This window comes from Pinus tabuliformis, chromosome 1_1, assembly GCF_031772625.1.
Source record: "Pinus tabuliformis cultivar Carrire ecotype Pingquan chromosome 1_1, CPIR1, whole genome shotgun sequence".
NCBI lineage: Eukaryota > Viridiplantae > Streptophyta > Pinopsida > Pinales > Pinaceae > Pinus > Pinus tabuliformis.
This window is the reverse complement of record NC_142297.1, coordinates 838,480,544-838,498,903: the sequence shown is the minus strand read 5'-3', so window position 1 is coordinate 838,498,903 and position 18,360 is coordinate 838,480,544. Positions and strand designations below refer to the sequence as shown.

General features: G+C 34.5%; 2 protein-coding genes across 4 annotated transcripts in view; both read left to right on the top strand.

Annotated features, from left to right (window-relative positions):
• LOC149216751 (uncharacterized) overlaps positions 1-18,360 on the top strand; it is a 261,615-nt gene that overhangs the window by 80,263 nt on the left and 162,992 nt on the right. The window lies entirely within an intron of this gene.
• Positions 14,705-18,274, top strand: LOC149216752 (uncharacterized). Its single transcript, XM_089391273.1, has 8 exons — positions 14,705-15,113; positions 15,323-15,566; positions 15,774-15,975; positions 16,129-16,234; positions 16,327-16,427; positions 16,535-16,638; positions 17,526-17,672; positions 17,764-18,274. Exons 5-8 carry the CDS (start codon positions 16,413-16,415, stop codon positions 17,900-17,902), a joined length of 405 nt encoding a protein of 134 aa, XP_089247399.1. The 5' UTR covers positions 14,705-15,113; positions 15,323-15,566; positions 15,774-15,975; positions 16,129-16,234; positions 16,327-16,412; the 3' UTR covers positions 17,903-18,274.

The window sequence follows — 18,360 nt, the reverse complement described above, 5'->3', positions numbered from 1 at the left end:
CGTCTTTTCATAATTGTCAATTAATTCATCGTTTCCCATTTCCAAGGAAAAAACTTTAGACATCTTTTCATAATTTCCAATTAATTCATCATTTCCCATTTCCAAGGAAGATGTTTTAGCCATCTTTTAATAATTTTCAATTAATTCATCATTTCCCACTAACTTATGAGCTTTTGAGATGTTTATGTTTTTGTCTTCAGTGTCTAAATGTTTTTCATACATTTGGTTGAATGGATTAGGAAATTCACATGCTTTTCCAATCAGCATTGTTTCCCACATACTTGTACTTTTCTCTAAGGAAATTCTTTTAGCCATCTTTTCATAATTTCCAATTAATTCATCGTTTCCCATTTTTGTAGAATTTTTTTAGCCCTCTCTTTATAATTTCCAATTAATTCATAGTTTCACTGATGAGCTTTTGAGATGTTTATGTTTATGTCTATGTCTTTAGTGTTTTAAATGTTTTTGATACATTTGGTTGAATGGATTAGGAAATTCGCATGCTTTTCCAATCAGCATTGTTTCCCACATACTTTTATTTTTCATATATTATTTGATTCCATATATATTTGAGCACAAGGACATGCATTTTTCATATATTATTTGCTTTCATATATGTTTGAGCTATAATTTGCATATGTTTCTTTTTGCACAATCCATATTTTATTTTCTAATTTGCAAATGGAAAGAGCATGTTGGGCATTGAGATTATGTGATTCAATCAATGTTTTTGCAAATGTCTAAAAATATGCGCATTCAAATCTTTATTTCAAAATTCCAATTATTTTTTAATTCAAATCTTTCTTTCAAAGTCTCAATCAAATTTATTTTTTAAAAATGGCCAACCAAAAGAATTACTAGAATATCAACTAAATCAACAAAGTACTTACTGAATATCAACTAAATCAAGAAACTTAAAATTAGTGTAAACTTTCAAAGCAATATTTAGATAACCAAATATATTATAATACTTTAAGTAGTAGATTGACCCTTTCATTGGTCCATTCTCTTTTATCTTCCCACCCTTTCATTGATCCATTCTCTTTTATCTTCATAGACATCATCCAAATGGGTGAATAATATTTTGGCCTTCATTTGCCTATTCATTGGATATATTCTATGTGATTTTTTAGGATATCAAAATGTGATTAATATTTAATATGTTCTATTTTTTGTTATTTATTTAGGTGCAGTAGCATTCCCAAGGTCCATCTCAATGTTAGATGGGAAAATGATCTTCCCTCCAATGGAATGCTATCACCAGGATTATGCAAAGCCTGCTTGAGCTGTGATAATTTAATTCTCCCAAAGGTGGCTCCCATTCTCAAACCTGCCCCATAAGATTTGAACCTATAATCTGGTTAGGACTAAACCCCACAAAAACCAATTGGTCTACACCTCGTGGATTAAACCCTTATATACAATTTATTAGATAAATGAAAAAATCTTCAGAGATTTACCAGTTTCAGAAATTGATAACAAATGAAAAATTGAAAGCTTCTTTCTAGCATATCATTGCTGCAAAATATCCCTTCCTAACGGATCACTGCCACAAAACGTCTCTTCCCAAGATTCTTACGTTAGGGGTCTTACACGATCAAAGCCTTTTGAAAGAACAACCTTTAGACTGATGGTCTAATAGACTTGAATATTAATTTGAAAAACCAACTCTAAAAACCGCAAATAATAGCACTCTATGCTCACACTTACAAATCTTTTACATATAAGCTAAAAGAGCTTCCTCATATTTCAAACCCAAATTCAACACTATTTATAAAAATCTAATTTAATCAAATAAATAATTGAGTGTTCTATCCAGAATCCTATCTAATAGTGTGTGCTCAATTATTTTTTTGTATAAAACCTATTTTAACCGGTCACAATACAAATCCATCATATCAGTTTTATGTGCTTCCATGTCTTTGAGAAATTGTTCGGAATTCAAATAATCATCTTGAGAAAAATGTGCAAACACTGGGGCAGGTTGCATATCTTTATTTTACAAATGGGCAAGCTTCCTCTTTCATACATTTTGGGTGGTCCAGGTTATTTCGCTAACTTGCTAACATTTTAACTTTTCCATGATGTGCTAGTGGATTTATAGGCCAACTTAGTATCCAATCCTTATTTGGTGTGATACTTGGCATTCGACTCCACTCAAATCAGTGTACTTTGTTTCTATAGTGATTCCATTTCTAATTCAGTTGGTGTAGAAATCATTCGATGGATTATGACCATATACTTAATCATTCAATATCAAATACACCTTTAGAACATGACCTTGATGTTAATAAAAGATTTACAAATAAAAGAACATCTTCTTTCCATTTCTCTGATCTAATTATTAAAGTGATCAAACAATGACTACAAGTGGGTATGATTTCTAGAAATATGTACCCATAAATGGCCTAATAGACTTAAACATTATTATGAAAAACTAGACAATTGCAGAGCTCTAAAGTGCGCAAATAATAGCACTCTATGCTCACACTCACTGATCTTTTACATATAAGCTAAAAGAGCTTCCTCGGATTTCAAATCCAAATTCAACAATGTCTATAAAAATCTAATTTAATCAAATAAATAATTGAGTGTTCTATAGAGAATCCTATCTGATAGTGTGTGCTCAATTATTTTTGTATAAAACCTATTTTAACCGGTCACAATATAAATCCATCATATCAATTTTATGTGCTTCCATGTCTTTGAGAAATTGTTTAGAATTTAAATAATCATCTTGAGCAGAATGTGCAAACACCAAGGCAGGTTGCAAATCTTGATTTTACAAATAGGTAAGCTTCCTCTTTCATACATTTTGGGTGGTCCAGGTTACTTCGCTAACTTGCTAACATTTTAACTTTTCCATGATGTGCTAGTGGATTTATAGGCCAACTTAGTACCCAATCCTTTTTGGGTGTGATACTTGGCATTTGACTCCACTCAAATCAGTATACTTTGTTTCTATAGTGATGCCATTTCTAATTTAGTTGGCGTAGAAATCATTCGATAGATTATGACCATATACTTAATCATTCAATATCAAATACACCTTTAGAACATGACCTTGATGTTAATAAAAGATTTACAAATAAAAGAACATCTTCTTTCCATTTCTCTGATCTAATTATTAAAGTGATCAAACAATGACTACAAGTGGGTATGATTTCTAGAAATATGTTGTAGAATTCTTCTAGCACCGATTTTTGTCTACCAATGGTTTTAGAGGAAATTCATCTTTAATACTTTTCAATTTACTCATCGTTGTCAATTAGTCTATAAGAGAATTTGCAATATTTTACTTAGTTTTTGGTAATTAATAACAGAGGAAAGTACAAAAATCTTATTGTTCACTGATCAATGCCTTCAAACGTCGTTTCTACCTCATTTTGCCCACTATCAGTTACAACAAAACAGATAAGTCGCATCAGAGCTCTGTAATGCATTTCTAGTTGTTAAGCGTTCCTTACTTTAGTCACAATGGCACTTGCAAGAATTTCTCATTCTATTTATTGAATCTCTTGTTGATAAATGTTGGGTTGACGAAGTTAGCACTAGATTTATTGAATATGAGATACCAGAAATAAACAAGCCTGTGTCTTGAGATCCTCTGAAACTCGCCAGTGAAGAAATATATAATAAATTGATGGGTGTGGTTTTGAGCGAAAAAATTATGCAGAAAGAAACAAAAGTTGGATTAAAATATTGGGGCCAAGTACTTACATAATTTCATTGAATCTCTTTACTATTGAGGGACTAAAAATGTTCGCAGAATATGCATAAATATGGTTATATTCATTTTGGCGGTATTCATATAGGCATAGCTACTTTGTTCTACGATGGAATTAATTCTCCTTGGATAGTAAAATTATTTGATGATTCTCTTTGGATAGTAGAACTATTTGATACAAGGCATTAGAATTATGTATAGTGCCCTGACGTTGTGGTGAAGTCCAAGAAGGACAAGGCTTATTGATTTTCATTCACCTCATGCCAGCCACGTTTTTTAATTCATCTTAGATTTTTTGGCCTTCACGCCTGGGATGAAGAAGCAACTGAAATATTCTAAAACATGGATTAGGGAATTGCAGTGGTCACTCATAATATTTGTCGGTGAGTTCTCTCTTCTTCTTTTTACGTTCAAAATATACTTTGTTTTATGTAAGGTTGGATCGAATGGTTCAAGTATGAAAATGAAATACCCTCTATGTCATTACATGACTTGATATTTCATTTGAATCAGGCTCCCTGTGCATCTTATTGTGTCCACTAAATTAATTTCCCACATTCTATTAACTTTGGATTTATCTAGACACTGACAATTCACGAGTAAGGGATTATCTAGATACTAAAATTTTGAGTGAAGTTAAAATGTGGTGTGAACATTTACTAGTGATTGAAGAAGTCAACTAATCATGTTAAATATTTCAATGCCTTGTCAACAAGGATTACACTTTTTTGTTCATATGATTTTTCAATACTTTGAATCCCCAAATATTACCACTCTAGTCCTTGGCCATGATGATTTTTTCATTTTTTCTTCATTTTTCTTCTTGTATGCCATAGGCTATATCTTATCAAGTGGGACAAGGATTTTTTCCCCTTTTCTAATGCCATAGATTGTAATTTATAAACTGAGACCTGGATTTTTAGGGGTTGTTTCCCTTTTTACTTAAGTTGTAGATTATAGGTTGTAGGACATGGAATTCATTTTAAAATAGAAATATGTGTTGTAGGACATTGATGTTGTTATCACTTGATCTCTTTCTTCAAAACAGAAGTACAAAACCATTTCAATTTTGATTATTTTAACATTGTTGAGGCATGCCTCTCCCTTTCTCCCAACATTGCTAAGGCAAGCCTCTTATTATTTTAAGATGATTTTAGTTGAAAGCTAATATGAGTCTCTGATATTCAAATTTATTATAACTTCAATTACTTAGCTAAAAGCATTGCTCGTAATATTGAAAGAATGCCACAAAATTAATATAGTTTTTGTTTATTAATTAGATAAACTAAAGCATATAAATTCTTGTTTAATGTCCCCCTGGATGTTGTTGAAGCAGAGATTTAATAGATTAATTTTATCTGAGGTTTAATACAACAAAAATTTCTCCATACTTGAGTGTTGAAATTCGATGCGGGTTTCCCAGCGACTTTGAGAATGTGGATGGCTAATAATCATGGAATTTATAATTAAGCCTTGATCTCTTCAAGAGATAAAATCTATTTGGATTTTATCCTGCTACAGAACACTTGTTTTAAATGGAGGACATTGAATCTTGTAGGGTGTTTCTTGGCATTGTGAGTGACTATTATATCCTCCATGTACAATGCCCTATTGTTGTCATGAAGGCCAAGAAGGACCAAGCTTACTGATTTTCATTAACGTCATACCAACTATGTACAATGCCCTATTGTTGTCATGAAGGCCAAGAAGGACCAAGCTTACTGATTTTCATTGACGTCATACCAACTATGTGCTTTGATTCATTTTATACTTGTTGGACTAGGAAATTTCAATGGCCACTCATAATATCTGCTGGTGAGTTCTTTTTAACCTTCAAAATATACTCTCTCTTTTTTTCTTTTTTTTTGCAGGGTTGTATGAAAGGATTCAAGTATGAAAATTGAATATCCTTTATGTAATACATATCGTCATTCGTCATTGCATGATGTGATATTTCATTTGAATCATGCTCTCTCTACAACTTATTGTGTCTGATAAATTAACTTTTCACTTTCTATTAACTTCGATTATATTGATATCAACAATTCACAAGTAGGTGTTTAGGAAATATTCGTATGTATTGAATTTTTGAATGACATGTCTCTAGTCTTGGTAAGAGAAGCTAAAATGTAGTGTGTATAATTTATAGTAATTTAATAAAAGAAATATCATGTAACATAATCTAAGAGTTTTACACATCCTACAGGGTTTTAGATTGCAGGCACCCATCCTCATGATAGGATTTTGGATTGCAAGCACCCATCCTCGCAGTAAAATTGTTAGGGAAATTTTTAAACTGTGTAGGATTCTTTAATTGTATGGATTTTGGATTGCAGGCACCCATCCTCACGGTAAAAATGTTAGGGAAATTTTTAAACTGTGTAGGAGTTTTTAGTTGTATGCGTACTACACACTACAATCATAGGTGCATTGGCAAAAATATTACTTATATTGAAGTTAAACTAAATGTAGCTAAACTTTATAATGGACCTTGTTAAGGCTTGTAAAATGGTGGATGGAAACAATTTATTATTATTATTATTATTATTTATCTATCTTGGCTTGAGCTTATAATGGGGAGTTTGAGGTTGTCAAGTTGTTGTCAGTGAGCATGAGTTCAACTAACCATGTGAAAATTTTCAATAACCATCAATTTGGATTACAAATTTTTTTCATCTATTTTTTTTCAGTACTTAATTTGAATCCCCAAATATTTGCACTTCAATCCTTGGCCATGATGATTTTTTCAATAAATTGTAATTTATTAGTGGGACATGGATATTTATGGGATTTGTTTCCCTTTTACTTAAGAGACTATAGATTATAGGCTATATGACATGTAATTCAATTAAAAGTAGAAACCTAGGTGAGGTAAACAATGATGCAATTAGTTAATTCAAGACATATGTAGATAAGAAGTTTTTTGGACTGGCTAGGGTCATGCTCTAAAGCTTGAATGCTCTAAACTTCATTCAATCCTACAATGGAATCCACCAAACGAATTTCATGACGAACAAATTCACCTTATCAATCAAATCTATGGCCTAAAGCTTGAATGCTCTAAACTTCATTCAATCCTACAAGGGAATCCACCAAACTAATTTCATGATGATCAAATTCACCTTGTCAATCAAATCTATTCAACCTATCCTCATATAATAACAATTTTTATTTTTCATTAAACTTTTTTCTAAAAAAAATCACTCAAACTATCCATTAAAAACAACAATTTATTTATTATTATTTTGTTTTTCATTTAAAAAAAATATAAAGATAAATTATTCATAAACCATTTAAATTACGCATTTAATAATGGTATTGTGCCAAAGTAAACTAACTTCTCAACCAAGTACTACAATTAAAAAAATGAAAGATCAAAATTTGTTCATATGTTAATTATAGTTTAGTTCATTTTATTTTCCCGATTTACACTTTCAATATAGTTATATGACATAGTTGTTACACTATTACTTATAAATGGTAACACAATTGGTAAGTAAATGGTAACAGAATTGGTATGGTAATGAGGTGCAGCGGGTTGTATATATGATAGATAAAACAGAATGGGGGTGGAAGTAATTTTTTTCCTAATACTGTTAATAAATGTTAATTATATGGTACATGGGAATGGAAATAGAAAATGAGGTTAATTCAATTTCCCGTTGTATTTAATTGTCACCCTCCATTTCAAATAAGTTTCCACACTTTCCAATCTTGTAGTTTTGCAAATATAATATTGTTATATAAGAAATGGAAATAAAAAAAGAGATTGATGTAACTCGTAATTATTTATATTTAATTGCCACTCTCTATTCCAAGTAAGTATCCATTCTTAAATCTTATAGTTTTGCAAATATAATAATGTTATTATAAAAAGATTAAAATTAACCATATTTAAAATAGTTTTGCAAATATAATATTGTTATTATAAAAAAATTAATATTAACCATATTTAAAATTGTGTTTGTTTTGTCTGTGTCTTAATTTATATTTTTTTTCAATGTTTTTTTTTTTTTTTTATCATTTGCTTTTGATTGAGGCTCTATTCATATCACTGATCACAGCATATCCGATGCAGGCATCACGACATTCATGCCATAACCTTTTATTATAAATAATTATTTTACTTCTACTTATAAATTGTTTATGAGAATTATCTAATTGTTTAGATTTCAATTTATATATATATATTAATGGTTTTTAATTAATTATAACCTTAAGTATTTTTTATTTTAAATTAATTTGAGATATAATTTTAGATAAGATTAACGCATTATTATAATTACACAAAATTTTATATTTATGTGTATAGAATTATTATTTATTATAAAATTGAAAATATAAAATAAATATATGTTTATGATATGATTAAAATTAATATGATTTATTTTTATTTATATAAAATATAATTGAAAACTTAATTGTATGTTTTTTAATTATATATTTTATTATAAAATCAATATTATTAAAAAAAAATTATTATTCAATTCTCACAAAACAATTTTACTATTTATTAAAATTTAGAAATTTAATATTAAATTTAAAAGAATAAAGTAAATAGTTTTGTAAGTTTTAGTTATTTAAGGCAAAAAAAATGTTTAGAGGATGTTTTTATTTAAGGAAGTCTATTGCCCTAAATGTCTTGCCTAAACACAGTTGTCAAGAAACCCCACTCTCATTTAAATATTTGTTTGAACTTATGTTATCTTCATTGCATCATCATTTTAAAACAATAGCTAGATTGTCTTTTCATCTTCCATTTCTCATAGCTTGTTGCAAACCGAAAAGCCCCGGTTTCCAAGCTCTGCTCTAACAATTTTCCACTAGCCTCGCCTTATTCTAGCTAGCATCAGCTAAGACATCCTCAGTAATCATTTGGTAGAAACAAAATTTCTAAAATTATATAACATTTTGCTATATAAATTTTAGTATATAATGAAAGCATGTTTCTTTAGGATTTTTCCAATGCTACATTTTTATAGTAACCATGTGATGCATGGTAGGGTTTTCATACATGTTCGTAGCCATGTTGTGTACTTCCATTTGGTGATATTTATTTTTTTGACTATTGGAAAAAAGATAAAGTGATATCCTAGCTTTTTTATTTTCAAACTTGAATTCTTCTCCATCCAAGCACTTAAGGAGTTGAGCACTAACTCTACCATCCCATCAAGGATTTTGGCATACTTTGCCATCCCATCAAAGGATTTTGGCATACTCTACCATCCCATCAATATTTTTCACATCCGCCTTCTCAACTCCTCTCTTCAATGGCTCTGCTTCAACCCATTCTTGGCATAGACTAAACCTAGGTTTAACATGCAATCCACTTTATTCTTTCATTTGCTCATGACATATTTTGTCCCATTTTTTTCAATGGCCCAACATTTTCTCTTGACATATTTTGTTCCATTTTCAGCAATGGATTTTCTTTATGCCTTTGCTCATTTAAAATTACTATGGATTTTCAAGTAATCTATATGACAAACCCTGAACAATTGTTTTTTGCATCTTCTTCCATGATAGTCTTTGGCCCTTTATGCAACAATGTATCTTCACTTGATTGCAAAATCAACTCATTCTAACATCACTATGGATGTTTGAAACCAATTTTGGAATTTCATCAACATCCTCATAAGATACAACAATTTCATATGTTCTTAAATTTTTTTTGACATCTTTTTGGAATTTCCATATGCTCTTTTGGACCATCCAAACAAAGTAATCCTTCTTTGTCCATGTTATGAATTGGTCCTCACTTTCTTTTCTTTTTCTTCCCTCCATTAGATCTTCAATTATCCAAAGAAGGGCTAACAACCTATGCATGTCTTCTTCCTCTACATGGAGATCTCCCAAGGATGGTTCAATTGATTTCTTTCTTCTTTCCTAGGATCTTCAACAGATATTTCGATAGATGATTGGTTGATTGCTCCGCTTTTGTCTTTTTTTAATATAAGTTTCTTTAAGCTTTTAAAATAGCCAGTTTTCCCTTTCTTATCTTTCCATGGTTCTTGTTGTTTCATGTCCATCTCTTTCCAGGAAATTCGTTTTTGCAAAAATGGCAACAATTATTGCTTGTCCCAAAATAAATCATGACCAACTGGTAGTCTGTATTGATCAATTTGGCTTTTCTAATGTGTAAGAAGATTTCTTTTCATTTCTCTGAGTTTTTCCTTTGCTCCTTAGCCTCTAAAAAAAGATCAAATATGACTGCTCTTGGGGATTCTTGAATTTTTTGATAATATTATATTCACTTTTTAGAACTTTGATAGTTGTTGTGGGCGCTTTCTTGTGACCTCTTCCATACTTTTTCCTTTTCTCACCATTTGTTAGAATCTTCAAAAATGGCCCTCCCTCTTACAAGACTTCTTTCTTGTTTAAATCATCTAATGTTTTCATTAGACTATAAAGGGACCCGAACACCTATCATATTCTACATTTTTTGATACTTTATCCTTGAACCCAACTTTTGACCATGCAATAAGCTACTTTTCTCTTGACCTATGTTGTTATTGGAATAATTCCAAAACTAGTGTCATTTTGCATGACTGAAAGATGTTTCGAAGCTATAAATTTTAGCCTTACTTCTTGTTTTCTGCATTGTAAATGATCTCTTTCCAACAAAGTCATCGATTTCCAATTTATTGATGGGATGAGGCAAAGACAATGGTTCAGATTTAGTTCCCAATCCTCCATTTCTGAAAATTGTGCTTTCGACCGTTTTCGTGATGCAATCGAGTCCACCCATGCATCATCAAAACACTTATTCAATCTCTTACAATTGCAACATCCCAGAGCTTAATTCAATCTCTTACAATTGCAACATCCCAGAGCTTAATTGATTGCAATGGCCCAAGCAGAGTTTAATCGAGGCCTTTTGTTTTTGAGAAGGATCAAGTACTTCCAAAAAATATTTATCCGTACTTAAATTGGGTATTTTGATCAAACATTCTTATCTTTCTTTTTTGTAAATGCTAGAACCTGTGTTTTTTCTGTGTAACCCTTAATAACAAAGCCTATCGTTCATCTTGAACCAAACCTTCCTATATTTCCTTAAATTTGAAACACCAAGAATATCATTAATACCTATGTATTTGTAGCATTCCCAAGTTTCCATCATTGATGGAGATTACTAACCATGGTATCCTGACATGTTTTTAAAAAGTTATAATTCTCCTTCCACTTCAAGTACTTCATACCTTCCTGGTACCCCACTTGCAACTTGAAAAGACCTCCTTTTATTTCCCAAAATCAGTATCGTCAAGCACATATTTTCTCATTATACATAGTCGGTCGTGCGACCCCGCCTTGTGTTTTTTCAAACTATAAATTTAAAATGTACTTTATATCCATTTGTAAAAGGTGATGCATTTAATTGTGATTCATTGATTTCAATCTCAATGTACCATCATCATTTAATGACACTATAAAACAAATTCAATGTACCATCATCATTTAATGTCACTATTAAAAAAAATTCAACTATTTAAAAATCGTAAGAAAATATCAATATGTTATTTTTTAAACTTTGAAGCGTTTATCCTGGACAATAAATACAATTCATTTTAAATGATATTATTTTATTTTTATCACCATTCTGGTTTAACAGAAGATCAAATTTTTGACAGGTAAATATTTTTAGTGTGTAAAATTAAATATAAAAGTATATATAAAAAAACGAAATAAAAACTATCAAAAAAATTTAATCGTAAAATTAAAAATTCCGCGGCTCTTTCTTACTCTACATTTTTCTTTGAAAATTTGTTTTTTTTATTATTTTTTGTGTTTTTTTTTAATATTTGATTTTTTTTTTTTTTTTTTTTGAAGTTAATTTTGTTAATTTTTACTTTTTTCTTGTTTTTTCCCCCTTATTAGTCCCTGCCGGGGACTATATGCGATCAATAGATCGCTGACCGCGCGTTGACCTAGCTGATTTTGCGAAATATTAAGGCAATTTCCTAAGTCGAACTAAGGTTTTGGGCGAGGAAAGGTTTTGGGGTCTTATTGCTGGCTTCGCATGGTTCGAGGTGGAGGCCATGTGATCACGCGGCTCCCACGCGGACGGCATGTGCTGTGGTGGTCTTATGGGCGGACAGCTGTCCCTCCTCGAGATCGTGGAAAGTTGCTCGGCTTGGGTTTTACCCTGTTCGCGGCGTTTGGGTTGTTATTGTTACTTGGTTGTTTAGCTCTGCAGTCTCTGCGATTTTTCCTTTGTGTTTGTTGTATTGTCTGCGGTGAAAACAGAATGCGGTTCCTGCCTGCTCGGTTAACTGTATAGCAAACGTTTGGTTGCGGTTCTGTTGTTCCAGGTCCGGCTTGTATGCCTCGACTATCTGGTGTCGCTTTGGTAAGTTCGGCTACTGTATTGTTTAGATGTTTGTTCCTCTGTCGTTTGGCGTTTTCCAGTGGCGTTGATGTTTGTCACAGTATTGTCTGTTCGTTTCCCTCAAGAGTCCATGGTTATTTGAGCATTATAAGTTAATGGCATTCTGGTTAAATACTGAGGGTTTCTATTACCTGCATGGGTTTTATGGAAATTTCCATAAATGTTGGTTTCGACCACCATGTGACTTGCTTATCATTTGGGCCGAGACGACCTGGGTGAAGCTGTGATTCTTGGTACAGAATGAGCGGCACGTGGTCTCGCGACTCCCAAGCGGATGGCATGTACTGTGGTGGTCTCCCTGTTCGAGGTCCTGGAAAGTTAGTCGGCTTGGGTTTTACCCTGTTCGCGCCCTTTGGGTTATCATTGTTACTTGGTTGTTTAGCTCTGCAGTCTCTGCGATTTTTCCTTTGTATTTGTTGTATTGTCTGCGGTGAAGACACAATGCGGTTCCTGCCTGCTCGGTTAACTGTATAGCAAACGTTTGGTTGCGGTTCTGTTGTTCCAGGTCCGGCTTGTATGCCTCGACTGTCTGGTGTCGCTTTGGAGCTAAACGCTTGTATGATTGTTAGTGTTTTGCTTTAGCTGGTGGGCGTTCTGTACTAATATGTAACATAATATAAAGGTACTGACAGGTAAGATAACATGAATTTGAATTTCTGCCAATGTAATTCGTATTTTTCAATGTCTTGCAGAAACAAATGACTCGCAATGACTTGTACATTATTTCGACAGATTTTAGACCTTGCACCTTGTGGGGAGTGGGAGAGGAGAGGTCGCTGTCACCGTGCCAAGAAAAACAGCAGCGCGGGAGAGAAGAGGAAAAAAGGAAAGGATCTGCAGGGTTGGGAGTCGAAATCTCCTTGAAATCCAAATTCATACAAGAAATTCTAAAACGAATTTCTGAAGGTTCTGCTTGCATCGATGGGCTGGGTTCTCTATACTGACAGGTAAATTCCTTAGGTTCTTTTAGGATTCTCATGACTAAATTCCTTGGGTTCTTTTACGATTCTGGTGACTGGCTTGGTTTGCATTCATTCACATTTTACCTGTCCATTGTCATCCTTAATAAGGCTTGGATTATAGATTTAAATTTCTGCAATTTTAAAACTATATGCGATCAATAGATCGCTGACCGCGCGTTGACCTAGCTGATTTTCCAAAATATTAAGGCAATTTCCTAAGTCGAACTAAGGTTTTGGGCGAGGAAAGGTTTTGGGGTCTTATTGCTGGCTTCGCATGGTTCGAGGTGGAGGCCACGTGGTCCCGCGGCTCCCACGCGGACGGCATGTGCTGTGGTGGTCTTATGGGCGGACAGTTGTCCCTCCTCGAGATCGTGGAAAGTTGCTCGGCTTGGGTTTTACCCTGTTCGCGGCGTTTGGGTTGTTATTGTTACTTGGTTGTTTAGCTCTGCAGTCTCTGCGATTTTTCCTTTGTGTTTGTTGTATTGTCTGCGGTGAAAATAGAATGCGGTTCCTGCCTGCTCGGTTAACTGTATAGCAAACGTTTGGTTGCGGTTCTGTTGTTCCAGGTCCGGCTTGTATGCCTCGACTGTCTGGTGTCGCTTTGGTAAGTTCGGCTACTGTATTGTTTAGATGTTTGTTCCTCTGTCGTTTGGCGTTTTCCAGTGGCATTGATGTTTGTCACAGTATTGTCTGTTCGTTTCCCTCAAGAGTCCATGGTTATTTGAGCATTATAAGTTAATGGCATTCTGGTTAAATACTGAGGGTTTCTGTTACCTGCATGGGTTTTATGGAAATTTCCGTAAATGTCGGTTTCGACCACCATGTGACTTGCTTATCATTTGAGCCAAGACGACCTGGGTGAAGCTGTGATTCTTGGTACAGATTGAGCGGCACGTGGTCCCACGACTCCCAAGCGGACGGCATGCACTGTGGTGGTCTCCCTGCTCGAGATCCTGGAAAGTTAGTCGGCTTGGGTTTTACCCTGTTCGCGCCCTTTGGGTTATCATTGTTACTTGGTTGTTTAGCTCTGCAGTCTCTGCGATTTTTCCTTTGTATTTGTTGTATTGTCTGCGGTGAAGACACAATGCGGTTCCTGCCTGCTCGGTTAACTGTATAGCAAACGTTTGGTTGCGGTTCTGTTGTTCCAGGTCCGGCTTGTATGCCTCGACTGTCTGGTGTCGCTTTGGAGCTAAACGCTTGTATGATTGTTAGTGTTTTGCTTTAACTGGTGGGCGTTCTATACTAATATGTAACATAATATACAGGTACTGACAGGTAAGATAACATGAATTTGAATTTCTGCCAATGTAATTCGTATTTTTCAATGTCTTGCAGAAACAAATGACTCGCAATGACTTGTACATTATTTCGGCAGATTTTAGACCTTGCAACTTGTGGGGAGTGGGAGAGGAGAGGTCACTGTCACCGTGCCAAGAAAAACAGCAGCGCGGGAGAGAAGAGGACAAAAGGAAATGATCTGCAGGGTTGGGAGTCGAAATCTCCTTGAAATCCAAATTCATACAAGAAATTCTAAAACGAATTTCTGAAGGTTCTGCTTGCATCGATGGGCTGGGTTCTCTATACTGACAGGTAAATTCCTTAGGTTCTTTTAGGATTCTCATGACTGAATTCCTTGGGTTCTTTTACGATTCTGGTGACTGGCTTGGTTTGCATTCATTCACATTTTACCTGTCCATTGTCATCCTTAATAAGGCTTGGATTATAGATTTAAATTTCTGCAATTTTAATTCATATATTTTTAGTGTTTCACAGAAGCGGACGACCCGTAATGACTTATACCATCTTCTGGCAAACTGTTGTGATTGCACTTTGGGGTTAAGTCGGGAGTGAAGCCCTCTACAACTTCTACAGATTCTGTTGCTTGATCATCTCACTAATCATGGGATACCCATTACATTAAATGCAAGTGCAGGGCACTTCTCTGTTCTAGAAGAATTTCGACTTTGCTAGCTTCAGATATACTTCCTCCACATTTACCTCTTTCTAGTTCTCAGTTTGCAATGGCCACAACATTCAGGTAATGACTTCTACCATCTTCTGGCGTACTGTTGTGCTTGCACTTTGTGGTTAAGTGGGGAGTGAAGCAGAAGTTCACTGATTATGGGATACCTATTACCATGAGATACCCATTACGTTAAATGCAATTGCAGGACACCTCTTTGTCTTAGAAGAAATTTGACTTTCAATTTCTGCCAATGTGATTCGTTTTTTTTCAATGACTTACAGAAACAAATGACTCGCAATGACTTGTATATTTTCACATTTGTGCTTGCATCTTGTGAGGAGTGGGAGAGCAGAGGTCGCTTCCACTGTGCCAAGAAAAACAGCAAAGCGGGAGAGAAGAGGATGAAAGGAAAGGCTCTGCAGGGCTGGAATTCGAAATCTCCCTGAAATCCAAGTTCCTTACAAGAAATTTTGAAACGAAATTCTGAAGGTTCTGCTTGCACCGATGGGCTCTCGATACTCGCAGGTAAATTCCTTGCTCAATGCATTCCTTGCGCTCTTTTACGATTTTGGTGACTGGCTTGGTTTGTATTCTTTCACATTTTAGCTGTCCATTGTCATCCTTAATAAGGCTTGAATTATAAATTTGAATTTCTGCAATTTGAATTCATTTATTTTTAGTGTTTCATATATACTTTTACAGAAACTGATGGCTTCTGCCATCTTCTGGCAGATTGTTGTGCTTGCACTTTGTGGTTAAGTGGCGAGTGAAGCCCTCTACAACTTCTGCAGATTCTGTTGTTGCTTGAGCATCTCACTAATCATGGTGTACCCATTACATTAAATGCAATTGCAGGACGCCACTCTGTTTTAGATATACTTCCTCCACATTTACCTCCTCCTAGTTCTCAATTTGTGATGGCCACAACATTCAGGTAATGACTTCTACCATCTTCTGGCATACTATTGTGCTTGCACTTTATGGTTAAGTGGGGAGTGAAACCCTCTACAACTTCTGCAGACTCTGTTGCTTGATCATCTCACTAATTGTGGGATACCCATTACGTTAAATGCAAATGCAATTGCAGGACACCCTCTGTTTTAGAAGAAATTCGACTTTGCAAGCCTCAGATTTACTTCCTCCTTACATTTACCCCGTTCTAGTTCTCAATTTGTGATGGCCACAACATTCAGGTAATGACTTCTACCATCTTCTGGCATCCTGTTGTGATTGCACTTTTGGTTGAAACTAGAAGCATTCATTGCTTTGATATGAATTTTTACAGGCTATTATTCTGAATGGGATGACAAACATCCAGTACACTTTGTTGGGCACTCTTCTGGGATTCAAGTTGTCAGGGTTCTGCACAATATGCTTGCTGAAAAGGTAATCCAGTCACTCATTAGTTCAGCCTAAATTTGCTTTTCCGTTGGTAGCAATGCTAGAAAGTTGAAAAATTGTGCCTTTACGGTGCTAGAATTATCTTTATGCAGACATTCCAGGGACATGATAGCACTTCCGAAGGTTGGGTGCTGAGTGTTACCTCTTTATCTGGTGCTCTCAATGGAACAACTCATGTCTACCTGGACGGAGTGCAGTGAGTTTCTCAGAAATTGTTTGCTTGTTTGTTTTATGATTTCTTTTCAGAGTTCCCGTGTTCTTGCTTTGGAATTTCAGACTCCCGAACTAGGTATTAGTATTGGGCAATGAATATATACCTAGTGGTAGAGTAATAAATGTTGTACAGGTTGGGATATACAATTATGAATTTGGAGCATTAGATAGGAGTAGAGTAACAAATGCTGTATATCTCAGCCTTCTATGAAGCATTTATTACTCTTTTGCTGGGTTCATATTGATTGTCTATTGGGCATATATCTTGTTTCTACTGACATAATTGTTTCCATGTCACCTATTTTGATACCTGTGCTTAAACATCCTTCTCTTCTGGGGGATTGTAGGCCAGAAGATGGAAAGACAATCAAACCCTTCTCTCTGTTACAGTTGTGTCGTGTGGGAGTTATTATATATGATTGGTTGGACATTGCTTGGCTGAAAAGCTACTACAACTTTGGGTTTGATCATTTTAACATGACTTGGCGAAAGGTTAGGATTTCCGGGCTTATACAGAGTCTTCTAGGAAATGTTATTCCTTTTGCTTCAGATGATTGGACTCTTGTAGATTTAAGTCTACAGGTCTCAGTTGAAATCAATTCCAAACTCCAGACTTTTCCAAATACCTACTATTTCAGGTGGGGACTGCTGCATTTTTGGCCCACATTTGATAGAGACAAGTCTATCCTTGAAAATAAGATAGAGATGTTCAAAGCCCATAGTACTTGTTACATTCAAGTCCTCCTGTTTCATTGGAAGCAATTATAGTTTTATGTAGAATGCATGTAATATGCATTAGTGGTGGTTAAAAATTCTGAATTGAAGGATTGACTAAACATTGATGTTTCAAACCACTTTTGCTTGAAACAGCTATGCCACGAGAAAGACACGAAAATTGTTTGGAGTCACCATGCCTTCAAGTCTGTCTGGAATTCATCCTCTTCTCTTTATTAGGACGCTGCAGATGAGCCAGTGGTGCTATCCCAGCAATGTGCCACTTCCTTACAAAGGTTACAAGTGAGTGATTATTGAACAGACAGATTTCTTTCCTGCTTGCTTGAGCAATTGGTTATGTTGTTACTACTATTAACCCTAAATTTCTTAACAGTGACGAGGATTGGCAAGACAATGATGGAGCATTAAACACAATCTCGATGCTTTATCCCCGCTTTCCTGAGCCCCATCCCCACTGTTTGCTAAGTCCAGAATTAACGGATGGTCACTCGTTGCAACCAGGTGTTTGGTAAGAACCAGAAAATAACTTGTCTCAAGCTTTGAGAAAGACCTAATTAAGATTTCTAATTTGTGAGATTGACAGGTACTATACAATTGTGGAAGTTGATCACATTCTCTTTGTTATCAACCGAGAAAGAGCAGGGGTACAATTCGATATATTGTACGATAGCATTTTTCAAAGATGCCGAAAGCAGACCAGAGTCATTAGTGTTGTTCCTTCTGTTCACTAGGCAATGGATCATATATGCTGTAATGTGGAGAATTGTATGTGCCACTTATCTAGATTTGATCAAAGAAAGTAGTGAAATCTGCTCATGTTGTAGTTCAAAGAAGATTAAAGTTCATAAAAAGTGACGGAGAGTATTGGTTGAAATATTCTTGTGGCATTTCTTGTGACATGGGTGGCCCTGCAATTTTTTTAGTGTTTAAACCAGAAAAATTTACTACATGGTTAGTTTATTTTTAATAT

What these genes read in the sequence shown, in the direction of transcription:
- LOC149216752 (XM_089391273.1), top strand. An exon ending in GTCTACCTGGACGGAGTGCA is followed by an intron (nt 16,639 to 17,525) that starts GTGAGTTTCTCA and finishes TGCTTGAAACAG; the next exon opens with CTATGCCACGAGAAAGACAC. An exon ending in CTTCCTTACAAAGGTTACAA is followed by an intron (nt 17,673 to 17,763) that starts GTGAGTGATTAT and finishes ATTTCTTAACAG; the next exon opens with TGACGAGGATTGGCAAGACA.